General features: G+C 31.8%; 1 protein-coding gene across 2 annotated transcripts in view; it reads left to right on the top strand.

Annotated features, from left to right (window-relative positions):
• LOC108757039 (sodium-dependent dopamine transporter) overlaps window positions 1-6,733 on the top strand; it is a 25,861-nt gene extending 19,128 nt beyond the window's left edge. For both annotated transcript variants that reach the window (XM_018501309.1, XM_018501308.1), the window contains exons 4-12: window positions 1,198-1,507; window positions 1,985-2,123; window positions 2,311-2,445; window positions 3,992-4,095; window positions 4,164-4,401; window positions 4,589-4,717; window positions 5,026-5,226; window positions 5,712-5,879; window positions 6,220-6,733. In XM_018501309.1, coding sequence (XP_018356811.1) covers window positions 1,198-1,507; window positions 1,985-2,123; window positions 2,311-2,445; window positions 3,992-4,095; window positions 4,164-4,401; window positions 4,589-4,717; window positions 5,026-5,226; window positions 5,712-5,879; window positions 6,220-6,432 — 1,637 coding nt within the window. In that variant the 3' untranslated portion in view covers window positions 6,433-6,733. The remainder of the gene's footprint in view (window positions 1-1,197; window positions 1,508-1,984; window positions 2,124-2,310; window positions 2,446-3,991; window positions 4,096-4,163; window positions 4,402-4,588; window positions 4,718-5,025; window positions 5,227-5,711; window positions 5,880-6,219) is intronic.
• The last annotated feature ends 7,536 nt before the right edge of the window (window positions 6,734-14,269 follow it).

Below are 14,269 nucleotides of genomic sequence, written 5' to 3'. Positions count from 1 at the left end.
AAAAAAAAAAGGATAGTTTTTCAAAAAGATTCGTCAAAATCGTCACAACTCGAAATGATTGATTTTTTTAAGAAATGACTGTGAAATGACAATAACAAAAATGACATTTGATCATGTTAATATATTCTTTTGGTCGATATTATTTGATTAATCAATCATTTTCTATCAATAGTTTTTCCCTTTTTTGGAAAACTTAATTTTTTTGAAATAAAGGAGCGATATGTTTATGATCTCATATATACATACAGAATATACATATATATATAAGATTATAAATATATATATATATATATGTATGTAATATATTGTGTATGTGTATATATGTATGTATATATATTCCTTGTCTCACAGATTTCTCTCGTAATATATAGCCGCGGTTGGGTACTTTATGCTACACGTATAAATCCGACAGAATCGTAGGATGCGAGAAACGCGACCGGTACTTCTCCGCGTAAAGAGCCTCCATTTCCGCCGATTTCCAGCTTCATTTCCACAGCCACAATTTCGCCCCGTCTGTCTGTCTAACCGTTGATCGCCGTATGATCGATCGAGATCCTCCATCGTCGTATTTCTGCGTTGTAAACGCATCTAACATATATGTACATACGTATTGTATAATAGTATACGCGATTTTACCACAGTAGAGAAGGTCACGATATCATTTATATATAATGTATATATGTGTAAGAAATAATATCTTTATAGGAAGGACGGGTGTGTTTCTAATGTTTCTGCTGGGCTGGTCTCGATTTCTTTCGCGTCTACGCAATTATCTAATTTGTTTAGTAATCTTATATTTCACAGATTATATATACAGAGATCACATCACACTGAGATCCACGTACGATAGTAAGGAGGCAACAAATAGTTTAAAAAGAATCTTTGGATAATAAAATTTTTGGACAATAAAAATGTAAATGTCCTTTGTTATATATTGAATTATGATATTCATTATTACTTTTTAAGTAGAAACAAGATTAGCAATAATCTCATGGATTAATACAATAAGTTTCTTATTTAAATTTAAATTGTTTTAGTAGAACCATTAAAAATCTTTACATTAATTATTAGACCACATTGGAAATATAAAAATAGAAACTAAATTTTTTTTTTTTTTCAAGAAAATAGCTTTTATCACTGTGACGGATTGCTCGGTCTGAAAACATGTATGTCTGAAAACATGTTGTTCTTGATCAGGTATCGGATACGCGGTGGTCCTAATCGCGTTTTACGTTGATTTTTACTATAACGTCATCATCGCCTGGTCGCTTCGCTATTTCTTCGCCTCGTTCACCACGATGCTGCCGTGGACCTCCTGTGACAATGATTGGAACACACCACTGTGCCGAGAGTTCGACGCGAATATCTCGTACGCACTCGCGGATATGAACAGCGAGATTAATCAGAATTTTGGAAATACCACTCGGCTGCTGGTCGATTTAGGATCGGATGCTGCTGTTCAGAGTACAATGGATAATTATACGAGTGCTGCGCATGAATACTTCAAGTGAGTGACACGTATATGAAAACAAAATTCGTCTTTGACGTTTCATATTAATACTTAATGTTTGGTAAACGATTAGCAAAACGATTAGAGTTTTTAGAAAATTTTTCGAATTCTTAGCAAAAAATTAATTTATATAACGCAAAGACTGTTCAAATATGCATTATTTAAAATAGTTGATAATTCTTACATTTGAATAATATTTAAAGAATTAGACGTTTATCTTAAATATTTGAACTATTTCATTATCTTCTTAATTTAAATTTATTTTAATAAAATTATAATGTAATAAAAACGATTATAATATATTATAAAAAGGATTTTTTTAAATAGTTAAATATATATTTTTATATACTTTGGATTTTTGTTTTATGTTGCAATTATTAAACGTTAACGTATTATTAATATTAAATATAAACCTTTTCTTTTTTAAGCAATTCATTTATTCAATATTTCCATAAATTACTTTTTTTCCTTAAGTCGCGCTATTCTGGAGCTACACCAAAGCGAGGGTTTGCACGATCTCGGTGCCATTAAGTGGGACATCGCGCTATGCTTGCTCGTGGTCTATCTAGTCTGCTACTTTTCTCTGTGGAAGGGCATCTCTACTTCCGGCAAGGTAAGCTGAATGCCTCATCAGAGATTCGAGATCCTAAAGGGCAAGTGAGTCTCGACGAGGCATATTTTCACGAAGATCTATAATAAAGCACCGTAAAACTCAGAACTCTATCAAGTGCTATCTAAGATATATGTATTTCCGATTATGAGGATACAATTATAGACCGAGCGATTCTTTTGTGTTATAGGTAGTCTGGTTTACCGCTCTTTTCCCTTATGCAGTTCTGCTAATTTTACTAATAAGAGGTGTTACTTTGCCGGGCAGTATGGAGGGAATCCGTTATTATCTCAGTCCAAATTTCAACGTTATCACAAAGGCAGAGGTATGTACGTTTTGATATCGCATGATTACGCAATATTTGAAATATGTAGCATGATTTTTAAGAAACAAATTTATCCAATTTATTATAGTTTGTTCTTTGTAGCTTAACTAGTATACACTAGTTACACTTAAAATAAAATAGTATATAATTAAAATTTGGTGAAATTGATTAAGAAAGTTTTAGTGCAAGACAAGAACACATAACTTATTTTTTTTTAATTTCTGTTCATATAATACAAATATATTTTGTCAAAATTAAAAAAAAATTAATAATAAACACAAATAACTTAAATAAAGTTAATAGTCACAATCAATCAATAAAATTAATATGTAGTTGCTACTTAATAATGATTAAAAGTAATTTATAATTCCATTTTATTATACAACTAAATCTCGTGTTAAGGATAGAAAATAAATTATACAAAATTTATTAATCATTTAAGTATATGTTGTAATAAAGAAAATATTACTTTTTTACGAAGCATTGAAAAATTGTTCGTTCACAATATGGAATTAATTTTTTAATAAAACTATATAAAAGGAAAGTATCGGTCGTGCTCGTGATTATTGTTTTATTGCCGTTGACCTGGATTATCATGAACCGCGACGTATTTCCGCGGCAGTGACAAAAGGAGAAAACTTTGGAAGCTAATGCATTTATAGGATCGCGAGCGAGTTCGAGAGTGGAAACGAGCGGGGGAGAGATAGGGTATGGTGGCCGAGGCGGCCGAGGTATGGGGGAAAAATGGAGTAAGAGGAACGTGCAGGGTTAACTGACGACGGTGAAAATGGAAACTCTGTGTAGCTGTCATAATGAACATTAGAGCCTGGTAGGGCACACGCTAGAACGTTAGAACGCACGCCGACCCTCGTGCTTCGCGCGCGGAATGCATTCCACGGGCAACGGCGACTTTAGCCGCTTACCATCGTTGCTGCTAAAGTGGGTTTTATACCAGTGAGAAAGTGGATTTGTTGATCACCGCTAATCCGTGGATATACGAGAAGAATCAGGCTGATGTATTGGCTGGTGCTCCCCTTTTTCTTTTGCTCTCTCTTCTTCGGGGAATTAGATTTTTTTTTTTATGCAGTTGTATACTTGTACACAAAATGCTTTTTTTTATATGTACATGTATCGCTCGTTATAGTAAATATATGATTAATATACTTGCTATAATGAAAATAATTTATGAAAATTATTAATAGCTTATAGACACAATAGCTTATAGACAAATAATGAGAAACTAAAGCTTCTACGTGTATATATACGTATGTGGATTCTTAAAATCTACTGGTAGCATTAAATACAATCCAGTTTGACCATTAAAGGTTTTCTTTCTTCTCTTATTGTGTGTAAATAATTTATATTACTTATTTTTTACAAAATTTTAGAAGTACACTTTATAACAGAAATAAATTGAAGATATAAAAGAGTAAAACAGTTTGTAATTTCAGTTTTTTACAAAACTTATCTATTATATTTTTTATTACGAAAGCGTAGGATTATGTTTTATCGCTTTTATGAAGATATTCTTCCCGCTTTTTTCTAGGTGTGGGTGGACGCGGCGACGCAAGTATTCTTTTCTCTAGGACCAGGATTCGGTGTGTTATTGGCCTACGCGAGCTACAACAAGTATCACAACAACGTTTACAAGTAAGAAAGCCGGATTTTTTTTGCGCACACCCCCATACGATCCCGTCTGACACTCGTATTCTCCGCAGAGACGCCCTGCTGACAAGTTTGATCAACAGTGCAACATCTTTCGTCGCCGGATTTGTCATATTCTCGGTGCTCGGTTATATGGCACATGCCAGCGGCAAGTCTATCCAGGATGTCGCCACGGAAGGACCCGGTCTGGTTTTTATTGTCTATCCGGCGGCCATCGCTACGATGCCCGGCTCGACATTCTGGGCCCTCATTTTTTTCATGATGCTGCTCACACTCGGTTTAGACAGCTCGGTGCGTTTTTATCTCTCTCTTTCGTATATGAATTACTTCAACAATAATCATATTTTTTATTGATATTTTTTTTTTTTATAAAACTATCATTTGATATTAAATATAATATGTTGAAAATATCTTTTAATTAAGCGATGGATCTTCTCGCTCACGAATAATTAAGATCGAAATTAATGTGATTTTATAGTTCGGAGGTTCAGAAGCAATTATAACGGCACTCAGCGACGAGTTTCCAATAATCGGCAATAATCGTGAGGTCTTTGTGGCGTGCTTATTCACTTTATATTTTCTGGTTGGGCTCGCTTCTTGCTCACAGGTAGATATTCTAATTGCTAAAATTATGAATACGTTAAATACTAATCCAATTTATTTCTAATCCAATAGAAACTTTCAGATATCATAAAAACAAGTGTAAAAAGTGTATATCTTAAAAGAACTTTTAATAAGTATTAATTTTTAGGATTTCTCTTAGGTGATTTTTTGATATTTCCTGAAGTCTTGAATTATTAAGATCATTTTATACTTTTGTATTGTTATAAATCGTGTCAGATTTATACAAAACAATTTAATTCTTAATTCGTGTGCCTCGCATTATAAACAGAAGATTATTGCTTTTTAATATAGGGTGGGTTTTACTTTTTCCATTTGTTGGATCGATATGCGGCTGGGTACTCGATGCTGTTCGCCGTTCTGGCAGAAACAATCGCGGTCAGTTGGATCTATGGAACGGACCGATTTTGCGCTGATATTAAAGACATGATCGGATTCAGACCTGGTATCTACTGGCGAGTATGCTGGAAATTTATAGCACCACTTTTCCTTATGGTATGTCACAATATAGCCGTATCCGAAAATAATATAAGATTGCTCATTAAATATCAGTATCATTAAATATCAGTATCAAAAAAGAACTTACACTTTTAACAATAAAAATTAAAAGTGTAAGTTCTTTTATGTAACGAAGGCAATAATAATATTTATAATAATTATAATAAATTTATTTGGAACAATTGTTTTCGACTATTTTCTAATTTTGTTTCACTTTTATTTTATTATATTTAATTTTTTAATTTTTATGGGAAAGAGTTACTGTACATAACAATCATATTTCTTATCTTTATTTTTAAAACTTATTTGTTAAATATTGTTTCTATTTTAACAATAAAATATTTTCTCAGTCAAAATTAAATTTGAAAAATCAAATTTGGATTTTCTTGCGTGATGAACAAACACTGAATTAATTTAACATCGTGCTAATAAAAGTCTCATCGTATTCATTACATGTATATTTGTTTTTTATTTGTTTATAGTTTATTATCGTCTACGGTCTAATGGGCTACGAACCATTATCATACGAGGACTACACTTATCCAGTTTGGGCAAATATATTAGGCTGGTTGATCGCATGCTCTTCTATCATCATGATCCCTGGTATGGCCATCTACAAAATTAGCATCACATCCGGATCTTTTGTTCAAGTAAGTATTTTATTTAAATTTTATAATATGATTATTCTATTTAAATTTATCTAAACAAAAAATTTTTTTAATATATAAAATTAAAATTGTATATATTTATTATTAAAAAAAATATTATTCGACAAAAAAAGTTACTTTACTTTCTTTGATACGAATATAATTTACGAATATAATTATAAGGACATATTTATACATTTGAGTTTAGTAGATAATTTTATTGAAAAGATACTTAATTACGACTTGATTGATAAATTAATTTTATTAAAATCTTTAAATTATATTTGTAATATTTGACTTTCTGAAAAAAATAACGTGATATACGCATCAAATTTCAATGCAGAGGTTGAAGATCCTAACGACACCTTGGCGGGACACGCAGCATCAGAGAAACGATCTGTCCTCAGTGGCGAACGGTGCGATTCGTCGAAGTTTCCTAGCCGAGCAAGACTTCGAAATTACCAAGGATCACGACTTAACTAAGGAACAAACGGAGGTAATGATTCAATCTAGAGAGAGTGTCAAGGGGAACGATCCGCCCCCCGAGCCAGTCTAGGACAGTGCGGTTGTGATTTTGCACGGTGCCCGGTTCCAAGTATACCTCTGCTAGAGCACGATCGCCGAGCAAGGTCCCACAACAAGTAACAATCCACCGATCAAACAAAACAAGGATTAGTCTCTTATCAACGGAGCAATATACGACACTCGAGCGCATTTGAATCTTGAGGGTATCGGCTTGATTGACGACGTGGTTTTCTTCCTTGAATCGCGGTCGAGAATTCGCGACTCAACGTTCGCGCATCGGATTGCACTTCGTTCCTTCTTCTGTTACAAAAATACAGATGATAAAAAAAAATCTAGAGAAGAGAATGGATAACATCGACGTAACGTCGTCAGCCATGCTTTCCCTCGAATGAGTTTAACCGGACCTCTTAACGATAATCCCTATCCTGTAAATATAATAACGCGCGTAATTGGTACACGACGAATCGCATGAGATTGGTGAAACGCCATAGCGAACAAGCACTTGATGTTCACGCTTCTTCTAACGGACAATGTTTATCACAAACAAGCTATTGTCACAAATAAGAGTTTACTACGATCCTACCAGATCTTACCTACTTTGGATGACAGCTTTAAACCTAGGAGAATCATTTACGCGCAAAATGTCTAATTTAGCATAGTCTCGACTTTCGTAATGAATTGACTCGGTATTTCCCTGGAGCGTGCCAACTAATGGACCCGCTTTGAGGTAACTAACTGAGAACCATTATCTTCAATAAAACTCCTTCTTGCGTAAAAGATTCCCCAAGTCGTTTCGCGATATCGCATCCGAAACGAACTTTGTTGTTTAATATCGTTTATTTCAATCCGATGCGAGTTATGTTATGCGAGCAATCGTAAAATGTTTACTTCATATAATGATGTTATAAAACAGAGATTATAATGTTAAGATATCTTGTAGGAGATGATTACGCGATTCCGATTAATTGATTGTGATTGATAATTCTCTTGCTGGATCACATTGTTGTCTATAAAACAGAAAGGGAATTGAGTTAATTACGGTTAATCGGCGTCAGTGTCTTAGAAAATGGATTAGATAAATTATATTTCCGTTTGACCAGTCCTCCAGGCTTTCGTAAGTCTGGATGATAAATGCTGTGTGGACTATACGCAAATTATAATCACCGGTAAAACGTTAAGCAGTTTATTAGAGTCTTATTACCGGTGTAAATACGCTTCATCGATAGCCTGCTCAATCCTGTGTCGAACACCATCATATAGCATGAAATAATTTAATTTAATTTAATTTAATTTAATTTAGTTTATTGCAAAGCTTTATGAAGAAGACTACATGTTAACACAGTAATAGACATAAAATATGATATAATAGATATATAAATAGACTATAGTTAACATAAACATAAATACAATAAACAATAGTAGCTTACGAATGATTAGGCGTCAGCAAAATAATGCGTTTTTTATATAGATACAATTTTCGATCACTGAGTTCACGCTGTAATCTTCTAGTCATCGATTATTTCCTTATATATGTATCTATTAAAGATCCGTGAACATATAATACGCGACTTTTTTAGTGAAAATTCTCTAGAAAATAAAACCACGAGTTTAATTCATCTTAATGATATATTATTTTACATGTTAAACGATTCCGCACGACTTGTTTATTCGTCGAATATTACAAGATTTTAATACGAATTTTACTATATTATCAAGTGAACGTATATATATTTATCAATTGCGTAATAAACATCAGTTTATAGTATCTTTTTTTTGTATACACAATGTTAGATGTGATTTTCAGTTGTAAATATCGAAAGTAAAAATTATATTTCATGAGAGTTAAATTATAACGGTTACCTTATACGTGCTTAATCCTCTTTGCAGTTCAAAATAATTTTGATAAACTATAGTGTTACATATTTTATTTTTATTTCGATTAATTTTGATTCAACTGTTACCAATATTATTTGATGTAACGTTTAATTTCCGTTAATTATTAATAGAAATTTTAGAAGCATCTGTCCTCCGACTATATGAGTGCTAATTTATTATTATTATTTATCATTTCAGTATTTAAAATATGTGAAAGACTATCATGTCAAATTATTTTTTTTTTATAACAGCTTTTGTTTATAGAAACCGCAAAAGATTAATCCTTTGCAGTCCATAAACCATTTCTTGCTAAAATAAAATATTTTATTTTCAATTTTATTTTTAATCAATCTAATATGAATTAAAGGTCTTCATTACTTAGAAGAATTTATAGAGATCTCAAAAATATGGATTTCCAATTATAATAACACTTAAACAATTATATAATATAATAAATTCCCAACGTATTAGATTGAGTCCAACCCGACATAGGATCGCAAAGGGTTAAATATGTGGTTCATGAATACGGGTCGATTCGCGGATAAACGCGTCGTGTGGATATCATCATGGAGCATCAGCGACATGAATCAGTTGTAATCTCCAGTAGTTTAAAATCATAATACTAAACGAGTATTCAAATTCTAACTAACGTGTGCCGGCTCGTAACTCTATTTGTCTATCTACTTCCACTTATACATTATCGCGATAACGGGGACGATAAATCGTTTCCTAATTCTCATAAATCGCACAGCCCGTGATTTCCCCTTCGATGCAACGCCTTCATTGCGATAGGATCGTTCGTCATTTATCTAGTATTAGTTAGGGCCAGTAGAGAATTGATCGATATAGCGTAGGTATCTGACGGATGTTCTTATAGATACGTAAATCCAGAGATAAGCATTTGCAAGTAACTTCATGAAAGATTATTTTTTTAGAAAATTGCTTTAACATTTGAATTAATTTAAATATTTGAAATAATTAAAGAAAATTGTTTTAATTGTGTATTGGAAAAAGAATCTGGTTGCATTAATTGGAATTCTGAAAAATGTTAATTCTTGAAAATGGACAAAAATTTTCTGGTTAAATCTATTATAATTCTAGTTAAGATAATCAGAATTCTAATTGATATAATCAGAATTTTGTTTGTTTGTTTTTAATTTAGAAAATTTTTCAATAATATCCTTTCTTTTTATATTTGTATGTACTTTAATCCTTTGGTTACTTTTATACGTCATTATAATGTTTTTCTTCTGTGACAAACGCTATTATAGTTACTTCTTTCTATGCCTCGATACCTTTCCACTACTCGTAGTAGAAACTCTAATTTATTTTGATTTGTAAAAAATGTTTGCTTCTTAGTCAAATTTTGCAGCCAAGCTGTGCAGTACAGCTTCGCGTCCAGCTCATCTATAATTACAAAATTAATCATACGTTCACAATTTTTCCCAGTTTACCATTTACTAAACTAATTTAATTTAGTAAACTAATTGTAGTTCATTAATTTAGCAAATTATGTAGTTCATTAATTTTTCTTAGTTTATCAAATTTTTGTTCTAAGTTTATTGTCAAATTAGTGCATCGATCAAATCAATTTGCATGATTTATCGATTTGCTTTATGATAAAAAAAACTTTTTTTTGTGTAGCAACGAATCTCAATAGACACAAAACAGTAGCACAAATTTGCGTATCCTACGAATATCCAAGGATACCTACATCGCGTACCCCCGCTGCGCTACGACTTCGTTTCGTTGGGAGACGAAGAAGTCATCGGAATCTGACGGAAAATTCCGATATATCCATACTTGTAGGTATAATAATTACGTGTATATCACATTGTAGCCCCGTCAACTGGCCAATGAAAAATGGCCGGGCATCGAAATTAAGCATCTCGAAATCGTCGTGATAGAAAATCGTTAGAATCGCAAGGCGATCGCCGCGACCTGCGTTTTCCATCCCTCATCTGTTACCTTATCACCTCTGGCACGCAGGGTCGCGTCGACGCACGCGCGACACATACATATATATATACATATATAGTTTATTTAGCGATCGTTGTTTAGATACAGAGATATATACGTATCTATAAACTCTCACATGTGTATGTATATACATATTTAAAAGTAAAATATATATATTTTATACACATCGCATCCGAGTTGCCACCGCAGCCATAGGTAGCAGCTCGGGCCTTGTTAACTCGATTGAACGATTTAAATGACTTTGTCTTCGAGACGAAGAAACTAGCAAGCTTGCGAAAAAAGAAAAAAAAAATCGTCGGTTACAATCTTGTCGACTAATAAACCTTTTTTTCCCTACCATCTCCTCAAGTCGGAACGATTATGCCCGCCCAAGAGCCATATTGGCCGGGCATCCGCCGAGGCTTATAACCGCATACGAGAAAGTTTTGCACCGCTTTGGATTACGGCATTACATCGCACTGTATTTCCTAACGTTATACGCTTCTTTAATTAGTGCACCGATGATTGTCAATCGACATTGTATTAACCGCTGTATTAACATTGTTGTTATTTTCATTAGTTTTATTATTATTTCTAAGTAATAAATGTGAGATATTTTTTTCCCTTAGATTTATTATGTGGGATTATATTATGTGAACGAAACGAGGTCATTATATTGTCGATGCCGCATTGACAACACGGTGCCGAGATAATAGTGACTCCGTTCGTTCACAAAGACAACAGCCATGACTGAATCTCTGTTCAGCATTTTTCAGTAAAATAAAAAATACATTAGTTATTCACTATGTTTATAGACCTTATTTACGGAGAGATGAAGATTTTCGCCAGTAATAATGAAACGATATATGAAAGAAGTGAAGAGAATTAAAAGTGATTCGAAAGAGGAAGTCTCAACGTCCCGACGAGGTCTCACCTAGTTATGTGTATGTCTTCTTTGCAGAATACTTCTACTCGACTGTAGATTGCCGAAAAAAAAAAAAAAAATCATGCATTGTTTCGAAAACCGAACGGTGCAAAACTGATCTTGAACACGTGCGCTCCGTTTCCCGCTACGTGTCGCATCCCGTCGAAGACTGTTACAGCCGCGGCTTTGGAGTACGATCCCGATTAGCGTTGACCCGCAGAGCGACGTAGCGTTACATATGTAAGGATGATTTTGTCGAATAAAATTTTGTTCTTTAAAGATACAGCTTAGGTCATTTATACCATCATGATTTCCTGCGGAGAACAGGTAAACTATAATACAACAAAAAAACATTTTGTATTCGTATTGGAAATGATCCATTCAAGTCTCTGTTAATATTTCGTGTTGATTTTTTTAACATATTTGAATGTTAATTTAACATAATGTAATTATGTTGTTTACATAAGTTGTGTTAAATTGATATTCAAGATTTCTTAGCTTCGAAATAACACAATTTATAAGTGAACAAATAAACATAATGTGTTTTAAAATGTGTAAATTAATTTAATGTGTAAATTGTTAGATGAATAAATGAAATATGTATTAATTTATTCGTTTAACATTCGGTAAATGTCAATTTTACTCAAAAAAAAAAAAAAAAATGTTAAAAAATCTGCTGGTTTGTTTATGAACTATGTCAATATTACTTTTTCTGCATTTATCTTCTTAAATGATATTTGCGTTATCTATTAATATATTTGTCTTGTGTTAAATTAATATATACAGTGGAGTGTTAAGGATGTATAACATGTGTCAAATTTAATATAAATTTTCTAATAATGTACATCAAAAAATACTACGATATGTTACTACAATAAATTTATTTTTAAATTTATTTTTGAAACCAGAAGAAAGTTTTAACACATTGGACAGAAAGCTTTTACATTAAATAAAGTTATAGCAAATATCAAATATAAAAAAAAAAACAGAAAAAAAATTTACTTTAAAATACATCTTTAATTTAATAATTTTTTTAAATAATTCTTTAGATAAAAAATCTTCTTTAGATAAAACGAGAGAAAATTGTAAAACTGTAAATTACGCTTATATTTCAAAGATTATTCGCAGCTAGCGAAAAAACTGGATTTATATTAATTTCTTAGATAAAAGTGAAAAAAATTTATTTATATAAAATCATTCGTAGTTTGAAAAAACTGAATTTTCGTTAATTCTTTTTAAACTTCTTATTTTTTTGTGATGCAAGCTACACAATAATTCTCCGTTTTACTATTTCTTATCATGTCTTCTCTCTCTCTCTTTTTTTTTCGCTTGTCACAATAAACGCGTTTCCGCTGAAAAGTGTGACAAATGAACACTTTAAACCGCCTACACCAGGTTTACTCAATTCTGACTGAAGAAGCTAAAAGAGCCGCTATATGAATTAATCGCGGAATTTGTCATGCCGCATATTAAGCGTAATTGAAATTATCTCGTAACCAAAAATTGTCGTTAATTAACAAACCGCTGTTGGCAATGTTTTTTATTTATATTTTTGTTGAGTCACAGAGTGGTAGATTGTTTTTGCAGAGTAAGGAAAGAGAACAAACAATTGTAATAGAATCTTATTTGCTTCCTTCTAAATCTTTCGTAAAATCTTTTAATTTAAAAAGCAATTTTAAACTGAGTACGTGTCACAGTTTGACGGCTAACAGTTGACTTTTTTTAGTCAACTTAAAGTCAATTTGTAAAATCGACATTTAGTCGACTATTTTATATAAGATAGCTTTTTATCGATTATGAATGTTGACTGTAAATTGACTTGAGATTGACTATTTTCGAAAATCTAAAAGTCTTTTTATATTTCACATAAAATCTAAAATTGAAACAGTGCACGTTTTTAAAACAAACAGTCAGTTTAAAGGTCTTTAAGACATTATTTTACAAATGGAGTTCTATTATTTTACGTAAATTCTTCTCCATCGTCTTTACGGATTAAAAGAAAGAAAAAGTAATACCAGGAAAGACAAAGAATTAAAACCCAGTTCTTCTACCAAACAAAAGATTAAAAAGCCAATGATGAACTCTGTGATTTAGGTATTTTTATATTACATCACGATCCCGCTTGATAATTTATGATGTAGCTGTGATTATTTAGCTTAATTCAGGTATTTTCATTTATAACATCAATAAATGTAGATTTTAATTATAGATAAATATTTTTATGCACAGTAATACAGTCAAGTCTGTCTAAATTTAGACAAAAAAAAGAATTCTACTTTTTATTGGCACCTTTTAAAGCTTCTCCTTTCAATTTTAATTGCCAGTAATTAAAAAATAAATCGATGCTTCGAATTTTAAATAATAATTGTAGTTTATTTTAAGTATATTATATATATAATACAGAGGAAACCTGAGAGAGGACGTGAGGGTCTTTTTCCTGTAACCGCAAAATGCCGCTCACTACTGTCCTCTAAAAAAATGGATGTAAACTACATAACAATATCCAATTTTTTATTCCTAATGGAAATATATCGCTGAAATCTTTAAAATAAATCTATCAAATTAATAGAGATTTCAACGATTTCAGCAATTTATTTTCATCAGAAGCACTGAAAAAAATGGGTATTGTTGTGTAGTTTGTATCTATTTCTTAAGAGGACAATAGTGCAATTCGAGGGCATTTTGCGGTTACAGGAAAAAAGCCCTCGTGTCCTCTTTCACAAGTTTCTCTCTGACACGTATAAATTATATTCGTCAAAAACATTATTAAATTATTATATAATTATTTGTAACTACTATTATCATTTTAGACTATGATTTTAGCATTTCATTCGAGTATTCTTAATTTCTTTGCGCATGTGCAAGTAACCTTAGTCGCATATTGTGGCCAATTAGCTGTTCTACAGTCGCTAAAAGAGATTCGAATTGTTTATTTAAATATTATTCCTTATTAAAACGATAATTTTGATTAAAATTTATTTCAATAACGTTTTTAAAATCATAGAGCTGCGTTAAATTCGATAAAAGATCGTTTATTAAAAAAAAATTCCATTCTTGAGAACATTTCTGGATTGATCGATAAAATATTCTAGTAAGCTCTCTGCTTTTG

The sequence above is a fragment of the Trachymyrmex septentrionalis genome, unplaced genomic scaffold, assembly GCF_001594115.1.
Source record: "Trachymyrmex septentrionalis isolate Tsep2-gDNA-1 unplaced genomic scaffold, Tsep1.0 scaffold131, whole genome shotgun sequence".
In the NCBI taxonomy this organism is placed as follows: domain Eukaryota; kingdom Metazoa; phylum Arthropoda; class Insecta; order Hymenoptera; family Formicidae; genus Trachymyrmex; species Trachymyrmex septentrionalis.
The sequence above is the reverse complement of the archived record's forward strand: the minus strand, read 5'-3'. Positions and strand labels throughout refer to the sequence as shown.